Source organism: Cheilinus undulatus, linkage group 3 (genome assembly GCF_018320785.1).
Source record: "Cheilinus undulatus linkage group 3, ASM1832078v1, whole genome shotgun sequence".
Lineage (NCBI taxonomy): Eukaryota > Metazoa > Chordata > Actinopteri > Labriformes > Labridae > Cheilinus > Cheilinus undulatus.
The window spans coordinates 25,200,367-25,215,230 of NC_054867.1; the positions used below are offsets into that span (position 1 = coordinate 25,200,367).

Genomic DNA, 14,864 nt, shown 5'->3' on the forward strand with positions numbered 1-14,864 from the left:
CCAGTATTGTGCATCCCTTGTGTTTTTCCTGCTGAAATTATGCAGACATTCTTTGGAGTGAAGCAGACTGCAATGCAAAATTCATTTCAAATTATCAGACTGAATTCTAATGTAAACACACACATATAAATTCATATTTGCATTCAAACACACAGTCTCCACTGACAGACCACAGCTCGTCTGTTTGTTTGACTAACTAATCATTCATTTACTCAGGAAGCTCCATTAAGATCATAATCTTGCTGAGCGGAGAGCACGGCTGCTAGAAAAACTCACATTGGCCACAGTGTGTGTGTGTGAGTTTGTGCGTGTATGGGGTTATCCTCTTGAGAATAGCTTGTACATGTGTCTGTCCGCAGTTTGTCTTTGTTTCATGGTGCGTCAATGTTCAAAGAGGCTTTGCAGCCTCAGAGAATGACTTCACAGAGTAGCAGTTGTTTTAGTCCCTCATCTTTCTGACCCTGCAATGAGCTGACTACACACACATACTCCAACACACTACTGTCCATCCTCAACACACAGCCTCAGACATAACACAAAGGTCTAGTTAAGTTATCGTATTTTTCCAGCCTTGTTTCAGCCACAGCTTTAGCTTTGCATTACTCACTCTTCCTTTTTAAAAATGTATTCTTAATGCACAACTCAGTCCTTCTTGCTGCTCTTTCTTCTCCATCTGCCTTTCCTCTGTTTCATCGCTCCTTAGGCGGAGTTAATCTCTCTTTTCCGCGTCACTAGGCCTGATCGCCTCCTCATCACACAGACAAATGCATATGCAAGCACACACACACACACAGACTTGCACACACTTGGCTGGAGAGTGGTGAGTTGAGGGAATAATTAAGTGATAATTAAGGTCTTTTTAATGATTTGATTCAGTGGCTCTGTGCATTAAGAGTATGTGTAAGTGAGGCACTCACCTCTCCAGCCTATTACCATGACCTTGACTTTAGTGAACACACCAAGAAAAGAGAGGCACAGCAGCTGTAGCATTAGTAAAGGTTAGAGGAAACTTAAAGGTTAATACACACACATACACAACTTTACATGCAAATCCACAAATTTGTGCCTGTGCCAACACACAACTGCTGTGTGGGCTGCAGTGGGCTGTAAACCTTACTTACACACTCTTATACAATGCCGTATTGCCATAGGGATATGAAATTTAATGCTTCAGTGAGTGATATGTTGGTTGATTGTTCTGTGTGTATGTGTGAGACAGAGTGTGTGAGTCTGCAAAAGTGCCTGATTTGCAGATATACACTAAGAGCAAGTCCATACTGTGGTTAATTAAGTGGGAGAGCAATGTTAAACTCAGTGGTTTTAATAGAGGGAGTGAAATCAGTGTGTGTGTGTGCATGCATTACCACCCCGACCCCCCAACCACCCACCACCCGTCTCCTTTTTCCTCGTTAAAGAAAAAAGAGCCGGTGAAGAGCTTCTTAGCCATCTGCATGTCTGTTTCCAGAGAAGCCAGCACATTTCACATTTCCATTATGATACATGTTGTCAGATCTTCCCACTAGAAATTTACACTCGCCTAAAGCTACTGCTTCTTATTAAATCTATGCTCTGCCCTGGCCTTGCCAGCATGTGTATGTGTTTGCTAGAGATCCTGTATGCCACAATTTGCCACAACAATCCGCTCTTTTAATAGCACTCTTTACCACCTTTACAAGGTTATGTTTGTGTGTTTTTGCGTGTGTAGGTAGGAGGTCAGGAGGTTGGTGTGGCTGAGTATTTGACAGATCTGTAGCAGATGAAGAGTGTTTATTGGTTTGTCGACATGGCAACTCCTCTATCACCTGCCATGCTGCAACACACACTCCTGAATCACTATGATTCACCACCTGATGCTAAAAAGCCTACAAGTGTGTGTGTTTATAGGTATGCATGTGTGCCCCAGCAGGCGGGTGCATGCACATTCTCCTAGCAACAATGCTAAAGAGGAGACACTCCAAATGACAATGTGTGTATAAGTGGATATGTGGATGTGTGTTTATCTTCAAAGATCTCTGAGAATTGAATAAGATACATCACGCCCAGTGTGTCAGCACCTATTAAAACAGACACATCCCAACACGTCAGCCTGGGACGGGATCCAACCAAAGAACTTGCTAATATGTTGTGAGAGTGTGAGTTACCTGCTGAAGCATTAGAGCCTGCTGTTGCTGCAGCAGGGCCTGGAGCTGAGGGGGAGACAGGATCTGTTGCATCTGCTGTGGAGTGATCATTTGCGGACTCATCATGGCCATCGACACGGGAACCTGAAACCAGCACACACACAGAAATATTTAGATTGTTTCCACACTCTGAAGCCAGTTTGTAAAAGTAGGACATTTCAATCAGTGAGTCAAGTTTTGTGAAATGGCACAAGCAGCACTTTAAGCATGACTGTGCCTGCAACTGAATGCTTGACTCAAAACAAACAAAGTGAATACAGGCTGAACAGTGAGCTGGTATGGACAGGTAAAGTGAGAGAGGTGTGTTGTCTCTGTTTCTTTGTTGTTAGTCACTGCAAAGAAAAGCTGGCACATTCAGATAAAGACAAACAGACTGACGCACCACTGTTGACACTTTCCTTCACTAGGGGGAAAAAAAGACAATTTCAGAGACAACAGGCAGATAAAAGGACAAGATATGCAATCTCCCTGTAAGATATAAAATCTTATCTGCTTCCATAAACACATGATTAGGACGGCGTCCGATTCTCTTTCCACGCAGTCAAGCCTGGCTAAGAAGAAAGGAACAACAAAGTGGTCTATCTGATGAGATGTCTATCTGATCAGATAGAGCTGCAGGCAGCCAAAGGCAGACACAGAGAGAGGGGATGTGATTCTCGCAGATGTGTTGTGCAAGCGCTCTGAATGCACATGTATTGTACACAGAGCTGGGCTGAGATGCTAATCTGATGACAAACACTGCAAAACTTAAAACAAGCTAAATACATAAATCAGCAGCTGCACGTGCACGCACAAATAGAGGAAATATATTGAGAAAGCAGACAGACAGTGCTGAAGACAAAGTACTTTTGTATTTATTAACTGAATTAAGCTTTGAGACAACAATGAAGGGGATAAAGAGACAGAGCTGATCACACACAGTCGGATATTTAGGGAGTGAGATCTCACTCAGTCACTGACTGCACATCAATAAACCACACTGCCTTCTCAGTACAAATAATCCTCTCTGTTAGGAAGTGATGGCTGCTTTACACAGATATATAAGGCTGAGTTATGGCCTCTTAAACTGACCATTTATCTATATTCACTCCATAGTAGAAAAAAATTATATATATCAATATCTCTCATGGTCAGACTGAGCATCTGTGTGGGCTTGTGTGTGTATGTGGGCGTGCAATGTGTGTGGAGCTCTCTCTAATATCTATCACCACAGCACCTGAGGGGACAGCAGGTAGGGAGAGTGATGCAAGAGGGAAGAGAGCGAGCGAGAAGAGAGCTGTCAGTGGGAAATTAAATCTGTAAAGAGCTGATTTGACTTTGTAAACAAGATTGGCTGTAAATACTAACACCCACTTTCCCCACCTGGCCCCTGTCTCCCCCCTCTCTCCCTCTCCCCTTGCTTTTCTCTTTCCATCCCTTTTCTGTCTATTTCTCTGTGTGTGTCTGTCAGAGGCCCCACACTCTGCTTTTATCAAACCAGACACCCCTAACTAAACACACTCCCAGCTACATGATTCAACGATGGAGGGGATGAAGAAGAGGTTGGAATTGGTTGTGAGACAGAGAGAAAAAAAAATAGAAAAGGTGTTAGATGGATTAGCTTTAGTGCTTAAGTGTGTGAGTTAAAGAAAGAGAAGAAAGAAGAGAAGGTGAAGGAGACAAAGAAGAATACAAAGTTGAAGAAGGAGACTAAGAAGACCAAGAAAAGAAGATGGAGAAGACAAAGATGAAGAAGGAGATGAGAAAGAAGAAGAGGAAGAAGTAGCAGAGAAAGACAAAAAGAAGAAGAAAAAGAGTCAGCAGGGGTTAGGCAGGGGAAGAAGGGTGCTGTTGTGGCAGTTGGTAAAGGAAAAAGCCAGGGGGATGGGGGCTCTGGGGTGTAAGGTGGGTGGGGGAGGTGGGTGATGGGTGCTGCCTGGCGTCATGCCAGCTTGCCCCCGCCGCCGGGCCTTGTCAGTCTAAGCTGCCAAATGAAAAGCTGTAATTAATTGCTCTTGTGCATCCCATTCTTCCTCCCTGACAACTCATACATTCTATTTTATACACACCGCCATTGACATTTCCCAGTCACAGGCTTAATAATTACTGGAGTTATAGCACCTTTCTGTGTGTTGGCTGACGCTCTGATGCCAGAAACGAACACGCGTCCATGTGTGCAAGCGCTGATATACTACACTGTGTGTGCGTGCGTGTATTTAAGGCTGATCTTGTGTGTGTGTTAGTGTGTGGCAGGCTGAATGCTGAGTAGTTAAGGTTTGACGCCATTAATTGCCCCTATAATCTAATATCACAAAGCGTGGTGATTATGGGGCCTGCGTTGCCACCGCCATACGACACCGCCAGCCTGAGAGCGCCGCCACAAAACAAAAGCCTCGCCATTAGAGATTTGACGGGCCAGGACAAAAGCGCCTCACAATGCGGAATTATATTTTCATTCGGCTTTGTCTCTCCCGGTGAATGATTTCTCCCCTTTCATTGGACTGTGAATAGGGAGAGTCTGAAAAGCCGGGCGATTTGAAGTCAGCCATTTATTAAATGCATTTAATTTTTTTTCCCCGCTGTCGTCCCATTTTTTTTCCAGTGTTGCATGTTAATTTAAAAGAGGAAGATGCGTGGTAGATTAGTGGGAGAGAGGTGAAGCTGAGGGTGGGGAAGAGAAGGATTGGAGGGGCAAGCAAGGATAGTATCCAAGAAAGGAAAGAATGAGGGAAGGAAAAAGGAAATAATGGCTGAAAAACAGAGAAATGTTTAATGAGCTATGCAGAAGGGAAAAGGAATTTTCACCAGTAGATTTAAGTAAAGAAAAAGTGTGACCAAGAGCAAAGGCGCACGAAAATATGGGTGAACAATCGCACAATCCTGTGGGTATTTTATGAATGTGAAAGTTGAACCGCTAATAATAGCAACATTTTTAAAACAGAGGATGTCACTCAACTCATTAACATGCAAGAATCAGTCATACATGCACACACAACGCATGCACACAGGCAGGCACACACTGTCAAGGAGGTCGTTGCCTGACAGAGGTCAACCCCTGTCTTGGAAAAAGAGGGTGCAAGGGGAGGGAGGGAGAGAGAAAAGGGAGAGACAGCCTTGTCGTTTACAGAGAGTGGAGGAGTAATTAGAGGGGTTGTTTGAAGAGGGAGTTTAACTGATTAACAAAGGAAGAGAGGGAGCGAGGGAGTGCCCTAAAGATGGGAAGGAGAAAGGAGGAGAAAGGCAGGGAGTCCCAGAGGAGGGGTGAGAGAGAGAAAGACGAAGGGAGATGGAGCTTGCATTTCAATGAGGCTCCATCCCTCTCTCTCTCCTCTCTTCTACTCTCCTCTCATCCCTTGATGACTTTTCATTCTAACGAGGAGGAAAGCCCCTCTTTCCATTTCAGATGAAAAATCAGGGATGCTGGGAAAAAAGTACGGCTATCTGATATTAAACCAGTGTGCAGCAAAGGGAATAGGCCCTGTGCAGCGCTGCACCATATTTTTATAGATACAGACAGCATCTTCTATGATTTAGGAGTAAACTTTAGATTTAAAACCTACATATCTACTCAGAGTTCCCACTGCTTGGGTGTCAGTGTAGCTCAGTAGATAGAGCAGGTGCCCATAAGCAGAGGCTATAGTCATGTGATGCACTGGTTGCAGGATCGATTCCCCTTGGTGCATGGCTTCCCCATTCTCCCTTCTGCTATTTCCTGTCTCTCTTCAGCGGTCCTATAAATAAAGGCAAAATGCAACTCTGCATCAACAGATTATCAATTTTTAAAATCTAAAATTAGAATGTGGTCAAAATTGTATTTTGCCCTGGAGATTTAAGAATACAGTTAAGCAAAACATAATTTAACCTTTTAAACTGTAGCAACAAGTGGAAATTTTGTAAGATCTGAGACACAGCTGCCAAAGTTATCCATTTCATGGCAATGATATGGTTCATTTTACCAGTACAGTGCAGCACTGGGCTTGAAGAAATGGTAGCAAAGACAAAATAGTACAGTTTGCCTGTATTTAGCTGGTGTTTGACTCGCTCAGTTTAGCTAGCATTGATATTTTAAACCAGTGTACCATTTGTTATCACAAATTTGAAACCAGCATTTCAAAGTTCAATGACAACCCTTCAACCTAAAAAAGGCCACTGTTCAAAACAAGATGAGAAAAAGCAACATTAACCCACACACTCGATAACTACTAAAGTAAGCAGCCAAAAGTGAATCTTTTAAACTTAAGTAAATGGCTCTACCACTACAGCTGTGATGCTACCTTCTGCAGGTGCTACTAAATGATGAGACCTGCATGTGTTTAGAGCGTGTAGCCAATTCTTAGCACTACTTTCCATAAACTATTATCTCTAACTGATATGATCTTAAACATAATTTGGCCCGTTCAAATGACACTGTCAACTGTTTCTGGAAACTGATATGGAAATAGGAGAATATTGATTTGATTTTCCAGGACGTCACAATTTCTGATCATTTTGCTCTGTCTCTGATTTTCTGTTGTTTCCCATGACTGTGAAATTGATCAACTTTTTTGAAAGTCTTTTTTAACTGAGGTCTTTGATAACAAATACCCCTGAAAATCAGCACATTTAAACATCATTATATGCATGTTTTACTCACATAAAAATGAGTGTAATTTATTGTAAAAAGAGCATCTAAATACTTTTACAGAGTAACTTTTTGGACACAAATTAAGAAAAACAACTAAAACAGCCTTAACAGTTCATGAGCAAATATATTCACTTCTCCAGCTGTTCACATCATACTGGCTCAATCTATGCAACCAATACCAGCATGTGTGTGTGTTTATGTGCAGTAGGTGTGTGTGTGTGTGTGACGGCAGCAAGTGTCGAGAAGAAAGCAGCCTATAATCAGAATCTAAACAGGCTCTCAGTCTAAATGATGCGGGCCCTGCCTCCAGGTCTTTGGGGACACGCAGGAGAGGGATAATTGAAAAAATGACAGAGGAGAAAGTAGGAGGAAGAGAGAGAGAGGCTGACACAGACCAGCCCCCCCCCATCCTCCTCCTCCTTCCTATTCCTCTCTCCTGGTAGGTGAAAACCCCAGTGCTGTTTATCCTTGTCGCTGAGCATTACCACCTAAACCCTGGAAGGGACGTCTGCCTCTCTGTGTCTTGACCTGTCACGCAGAAACGCACACACACAAACACACACACACATCCAATCACTCGGATAAAAAATTGCCTTCTGACCCTCGAATCTTCTTTTGGCAACATATTATATAATAATTAACAAAATAACATTATGGGTAAATGCATTTTGATTTTTTTAAATAGCTCCAACTTCTCTTCTAATTGGACAGTTGCAAATGTTTCGAGGAATAGTTCTGTCTTTATTCATGCACAACTTTGTTTTATGACCCTCCTCTGCCACAGCACTCTAGTTTCCAGCAGGGGTGAGAGGAGATCAATGAGTGCCATGGTGCAACATTTCTCCATAAGCAAATGGTGTACGGTGAACTCCCTGTGTTCTTTTGGTTGTTTATTCACCAGCTATCATCACTATCACTCCGTCCCTCTCTCTGTCTTCCCAGGTAAACAGCCCATCCATGTTCATCAGCCTGAGTAATGGGGGAGAGTGGGGGAGACTGAGCAAAGAGGCCACAGAAAAATCTGAGAGAAAATCAGAGGAGTGAAGGAGAGAAGCACTGGAGTGAAAAAGAGAAATAGAAGGAGCACCCACTGTGCTCAGAGCGTTGTTTGGAGCTCAGGGCCTGGCCTCGGCTGGAAGTAAAAAAGGGCCCCATTGTGTGCAGTGAGTACCCCTCCTCCAGCTAATCTGCAGTGGGGCCAGGGGCCACATTACTGGGAGGGGAGGACTGATGAGCGAAGCCAGGTGGGGTGGGCTGAAGATACGGGTACCTTACTGCCTCAGACTTTTTGCTGCGTAATGTTTCTGTGTGAGCAGGTGAACAGTGAATGTTTGTAAAGTGGAGCCAAAAAATCTCCATGTGTTCCTGGAGGTCTGAGTTTTACTGAATTTTTGTGTTTCTGGATCTATTACTGACTGTCTGGTACAAAAATTCATTCTTTAATTTCTTTGTAGAATTCTATTTGCTTTTTGGAGAGCTACAACTATTTTGATTTTAGTTTTTAAATTTTAACTAAGTTCAGTTAACTGATACAAAGAATATGGAGCTATTTCCAGGCCAAAATGTTTGTTAATTTGAATAAAATCAAATGAATTTAAAACGTTTCACTAGAGTTAAGAATTTTTGTTGTCTACATGGATTTCTTTGATGTAAATCTCTTAAAGTCAGCTGATAACTTAGGCTTACAGATAGACTGGTGTCATGATTCTCCCTTTTAATTTCATTTAGATGAACATTTAGTTTTTGCTAAGATGCTACAAATAAAAAAAAACACAAGTACTTTGCATAGAATAACCAGAAGTATTGTACCAAAAAAAGCTAACAGGAAAGTTCAAAGAATAGATGTGAATACAATACAAAGGTTAAAAAAACAGTAATTGTTACTGTCAGCACAAAACAGCAATGGGCAGAATATAATCAGATCATATGTACAGCAGTTACGATTTGAATTAACACTGATTTGAACATTTTAAATTTTCCCACTGTGAGATCAATAACAGGTTATCTCATCTTAGTATCCACATGTGACTTGCCAGTTTTATTTGCTGTTAGCTGGGCATTCAACAGCAGTTTGAAAATCAAGGCCTTTTTTAGCTCTTTTCAAAATAAAATAACCAAAGGGCCAACAATGGCAAGGTTGAGTTATTTGCAGTATGAATAACTGCATATTAACAAGCTTGTAAATGAGATTTTCATTATTGACATAAAAAGCTTTGCAGGAATATAATCTATAGATTAGGGAATACATTCTTTGGACAAAGGAGTACAGTGTGTGTATGACTAAACTTATCAAAATAAGTAATAAATAAGTAGATAATGGAATGGATAGAAGAGATATAACAGAGGAACTGTGTAAACCAGGGATGCACAGATGCACTGGTTTAACATCCCTATCAGCTGATATCAGCCCCCCTTAAATAATACTGCTTGAACCAATATAAGAAAATGTTCATATGTTGTCTCCAATCAATCTGATGCTGGAGTCTGATGTATGTATCTGGAAGCCAAATCAAAGAAGACACATTTTTACTAAGAGTTGACCTGTTAGACAAACTGATCTGTTTTAATGGCCAATATGAGAGAAAATGTTGGCATTATAGGAGTTTTACATTGAAAAAACTGTTCAAAGACAGGACAGTAGCAGAGAAACAAGAGGCACAGTGAACAGAAACTGCAGCATACAGAAGTGTCAAGATTTGGACAGTCAGCTTTCTCCAAAAGCTGTAAACTGTTGGATACATTACAAACTGGACTAAAACTAATCCAAGATTTAAAGTTCTTTTACAATAAAGGTCACGCGCTGGCTATAAGTGAACCAGAGTTGCACACATTCCTTCAATTTTTAAACTTCTTATTTGCATTGGATTACATCATTTCTGTATGTTTTTTGTGGTAGTTTTTACTGTCACTCTTTATTCTGTAAACCGCTGTGCTGTTTTATGCTGTTACATACTGTACAATAAGGCCCAACAAGGGACAGGAGCTGGAAATTAGCAATCACTGTAAACTCAGCACATCAGCTTCATGCTCTGTAATGAAACTTTGTTTAACTGCATCATCCCTATCAAATAAAATAAATTCAATTCAATACAAAAAAACATCTATGTATACTGGGATCAGTAATCAGCTCAATTATATCGCTACATCTGTGTCAAATCAGTCCCAATTTTCCTAACTGGTGCATCTTCCTCATCAGCTGAGTGCAGCTGAGTTGGGATCCCACCAGGCCAATCACTGAGCCTGGCCTTTCACACTCACATATGCAAAAATACACATACTTGTACTCAGACATACACATGGCACTCAGCTCTCCATGACAGAGGCCAGACAAATGAAAAAAGAAAAAAAGACTTAAGAGAGGACAGTGAAAGACCAGTAAGTTCAAGTGGAAAATCCTCCTCCTCTCCTCCCTCTCTCCCTTCCCTTCTTCTCCCCTCGTCCGCCCCCTCACTCCATCTAACGCCCCAGTGCTTCAGAATAAAAATGACAACACATTTCCAGAAAGACACACACACAGACACACACACTCAGGGCATTTCATTGGGAAGTGTGAGAGGCCATTATCGACCATATTTCATTACTGATTTCACTCATGTTTCAAATCACAAAATAAGAGTTTCACACTCCAGCGGGCAGACCCCAAACCTCTCCTCCTCATATCCCCCTCTGCCTGTCCAGCCCTCTGCCCGGAGCCAGACCCTTTCCACTGGCTGCTCAACCCTCTCCCATACACCCTTCACAAACTGTCAGGACCTCAAACACACAGCCCCAATTCCCCCAACATCAAATAAGGGAAACTGCCAACTAAGCACTTTCATTGAGTGGACAAAAGGAGTGCTTTGGGAAAAACACTTTGAAAGGAAATAAAAGAAACTGGAGAGAGAAGGAGCTGCTTCAGTACCTCAGGGGGGCTAAACACTCATCTTTCTACATACTTTTGTTGATTAGTTAAAAGACTTTAAACCCTGCCTCTGAATCTTTATGTTGAGTTGTTTTTCACAGAGCTGTAGTGGTTTAAATATGGCAGCTGGGGAAACCAATCCAGCGACATATAGAAAAGTGGCATATTTAAGCTGTAATATTGATGAAAAGTGTTTTAAATGCAGAGAAAATCTCTGTTTAAGACTGACATGACTCAGTTTCTTTCTCCACAGCAGTGCTGGAGCTAGCCCTCTCCAGAGGACACCAAGCCAAGCTAATTAACATATCTCTAATGAGTCTTTTCATTTTTTTCCTAATTAAACGAGCTCCTCAATAATACATGAAAACAGGACACCACGCTATTCAATTACATACGTATGGGCTGCAGCCAAGCACATGTGGTATAATCTGTTATGTGTGCATGCCAAGTGGCAGCGTGTTAAGTGTGCCAGGCATGCGTCTGCCAAGTGGGCGTGCAAGTATTCGCCCATGCCCACCCCATGTGAGAGGCACGTGCCAAGTGCGGCCATTGTAGAGAACGTGTGGCAGGTCATAGAGGCATGCTGGGTAATCCGCCTCTCGCCACTCTGTCTGCCAACTGTGTACCCGTTGATTCACTCAGTTGCAAGCATGCCATCACCAATTAGGCTAACTAGAGCCAATTAACATCCAATACCTTCTACAAACACACACATGGTGACAAATTATTCACATACCACAGATTGTAAGAATGCCTTTCAAGTGTAGTCTTATACAAAGGAACGGACTGTTTGGCTTATCCAGACTGAGACTACGTTCTCTGCTTTAAACCCAGCAGTTCCACATTTTAATAAGGTTGCTTCTTTTGTTTGTTTGGCCTTTATGGGACAGGAGAGGTAAAACAGGATTATAGAGAGGGGGACAACATGCACCTCACAGCATCAGGTTTGGAACCAACCAAACCAGTAAGAGGGCCGCTCAAAAGGGGGAAAATTAGAAAGCTTTCTGGGGGAAAGTCTTATGCAAGGGCCCATGGATGCCAGCAAAACATGGCCTATGCTGCGTTCAAGCAATGGCAACCAATATTTTTAACGTCAATACCATTTATCAGTGTTTAAAAATTGCACATTGCTTCAGCAAAATGTAGGCTGTTTCAGTTGAAGTGCATCTGACCATAGCAGAAGCTTGGTAATTTTCATCTCCAAAATCCAAAATCGAATGAACTGGGACAAAAGACACGTTAGCCATAAGGCCAGCACCTACACTGGTGATCTGATGCGTGCATTGGCATTTTTTTGTTCACAACTTGCTCGGGAGGCTCTCAGCAGGCCTTTCTGGGGTTGAGCCATTTCTGGGCAGTGTAGGATTCAAAAATTAAAGACAGAGTGACTGACAAACTAATACAAATGTATTTGCAATCCATTCGAAATTGAAACTTCATTCCATTTGTGCTTAGTTTTTGTTCTGAATAGTTTCACAGGTTCCTGTTGGTCATTGTTGCAGCACGCCTGCTGTGGTAGATTTGCCTGACTCCACTTCTACCAGCAACATTAGTCTTTGCTATAGTATCAATATTGTATGTGCTAAAAGTATCTATTTTTTTAAAACATTTTTATCTGCTTTTCCATTATAATTCCCATTTACCTGTTTAGCTCAGTTACTGAGTGCACATCTCCGTTTCTGTATGCCTCTGTGTTTCCTTCTTTCTCTTCCTTTCCAGTCAAGGCCGATGACAGCTCATCAACGATTCTGATTATGCTCAAGTTTTCTGTTCGTCAAAAAGGAAGCTTATCCTTTTTCCACTGTTGCCATCTGTTTGTAACCTGACTCCTTCAATACTAAGGGTTTGGGAAAGGGCAGAGGATTTGAAAAAAACTCGGAGTGTGAGTGGATGAACGTTCTGTCTGTCACATCTTTACAGGTCAATCAGATCAACAAAACATGTGACGTCATAGTCGCTACTGAGGTGTGCGTGCACTGCGGAATAACACGAACCATGGTGACTGTAGACATGTCAGTACACGACTTTTGTCGTTTTTGAAAAGAAAACAACTCACTGCTGTTCTTTTTTCTTCTTTTAAAGAAGAAATGTTTTCAAGTGTTGATAAAACTGGCGATTTGGCAGCATCATGTCTTCCGCCATAATTGCACCTGCCTTTTGTTGCTGCTTGCATATGTCAGGACTCTGCTAAGCCTGAAAGGACTGCCCCTCGTTGCTGATTGGTCCTGTCCCTTTAGAACCGGGCCCAAACGATTCAGACAAGAGCTTTGCAAGATGGATTTGCCAGTGAGAAACAAGGAAACGGGCATATCCATCTGCTTTGCAAGGTTAATCTGTTTGTAAATTTGAGGATAAATGTTGGGTCTCTCTTTAGATAGCCTGGACCAGTTCTTTATGCAAAGTGTCACTAGAAAACTTAATGATGACACTTTATATAATTACAGATTACTGCTGCTGTCTTTGCCAGGACACTCTTGAAAAAGAGATTTTTTAATCTCAATGTCGTTGTTCTCCTGGTTAAATAAAGGTTAAATAAAAAATGTTAAAAAAAAAATTCTTATTTATTCAAAAACTATACTTCCATCTGATAAATTATTCTCAACTCAATAAAATGCCTCTTTGGTCTCAAATCACACACATTTCAGATTATTGCTCTTTTTTTAGCAATAATTTTACTGCACACAATCATTTTTTTCCTGCAGTTGCCTGTCTAGAGACTTGAGCTTTTGTTGAGTTTCTCCTGAATGTGACACTTGGCAGTGACACACACGCAGAAACACACACACATTGGATTGATACCATCTCACACAGGCAGCCAAACACAGAGACCATCTCTGAACAACCAATCAAAATGCTGATATAATCTCAGAGTTTCTTTGGCTCTCTGCTCAGATCCTCCCCTCTATTATAAATAAAGAAAAGAAGAGAAAAATGATGGGGAAGGGGTGGAGGAGCATTGGAGGAGGAGGTGTGTGAAGGAAAGGGCTGGGGGGTGGGGGGGGTGGGGGGGGGCTTGTCAGTGCAGACCAAGGCTTCTCCAGAGAAGTCAAGACGACACGAATAGAAAGTCTTCCCTGTCTGCCTCTGAGAGAAGGGAAAAATCTAATTATCGAGCTCCTAAAGATCTCATTATTGGCTCAGGCTCATTTGCATGTGTGAGAGAGGCACAGCAGGAGCCAACCTGACGACGGCCATTTTGTGCCTGATGTGAGCCACCGTGTCACCGTACAGTTGCTTAGTGCCACCTTTGGAAATGACCAGATTAAATGTCTGTCTTTGCTCACTCCATTGCTCACTCCTTCGCTCACTCACTCACCCTCTATGTGGCCGACACATGATTGCATCAATTACAGAAGCTGAGTGCAAGAGCAGAGCTTTAAAAAAATGATCATGAAGCTAGAAAGAACTGTAATTAGGAGTTTTCCGTAAGTCACCTCAGTGTTGTCAGATTTGTTTGAGGCCTTGTAAACAGCTTCAGGGCTAATTCTACACAGGTACACAAACACTTGGGGATTTGTTTCTGTCTCTGACTGTGAGGTACATGCACACACACACACAGACAAACACGTGAATGGAGGATTTTTGAGGCCATTTGAGTTGACAGCTCAGACACTAGAGATGTAGCGTGGATGCCCCGGAGAGTACAGAGAGGCTATGAAGGCCAGGCACCAACAAACAACACAAACAAGACAGAGATGAAGAATGAAGATGAGGGGTAGAGTGCCGAGTGTGGGTGTGAAATAGAGACATTTAGCATGTTTGCATGCACAGTTAGGTATAGCTATAGTTACATAGTTACATAGTATAGTTACAGCTCAATGGATTTCTTTCCTTCTCTTAGTAAACATGTTGCGTGGGAAAATGGATTTGCTGACAGAAGTATAATTGACGCCACTACAGAAGTTGGCGATATGCTCTCTTTCAGTCAGCAATTATTGGCTGTAGCTCTTTCTGACAAGCTAGCAAGCAGCTAACTGGTTGTAAGTTGAACAATATGAACAACTTCACAGCTCTGCACATTTCTTACATGTCATGCTACCCCTCTATCCTATAGAGACATCTGAAGGCAGACAACCCACGACTCCTGCAATGCTTAGTATTTATCAGGGTTCCTACACACTTATAACACTCAAATTTAAGATCTCTTATGGCCTTAAATTTAAGACTTTTTAAGGATCTG

At 42.0% G+C, this 14,864-nt stretch overlaps 1 protein-coding gene across 2 annotated transcripts in view; it reads right to left on the minus strand.

Annotated features, from left to right (window-relative positions):
* Nucleotides 1-14,864, minus strand: part of foxp4 (forkhead box P4) — a 114,004-nt gene that overhangs the window by 38,631 nt on the left and 60,509 nt on the right. For both annotated transcript variants that reach the window (XM_041782601.1, XM_041782600.1), the window contains exon 4: nt 2,142-2,264. In XM_041782601.1, coding sequence (XP_041638535.1) covers nt 2,142-2,264 — 123 coding nt within the window. The remainder of the gene's footprint in view (nt 1-2,141; nt 2,265-14,864) is intronic.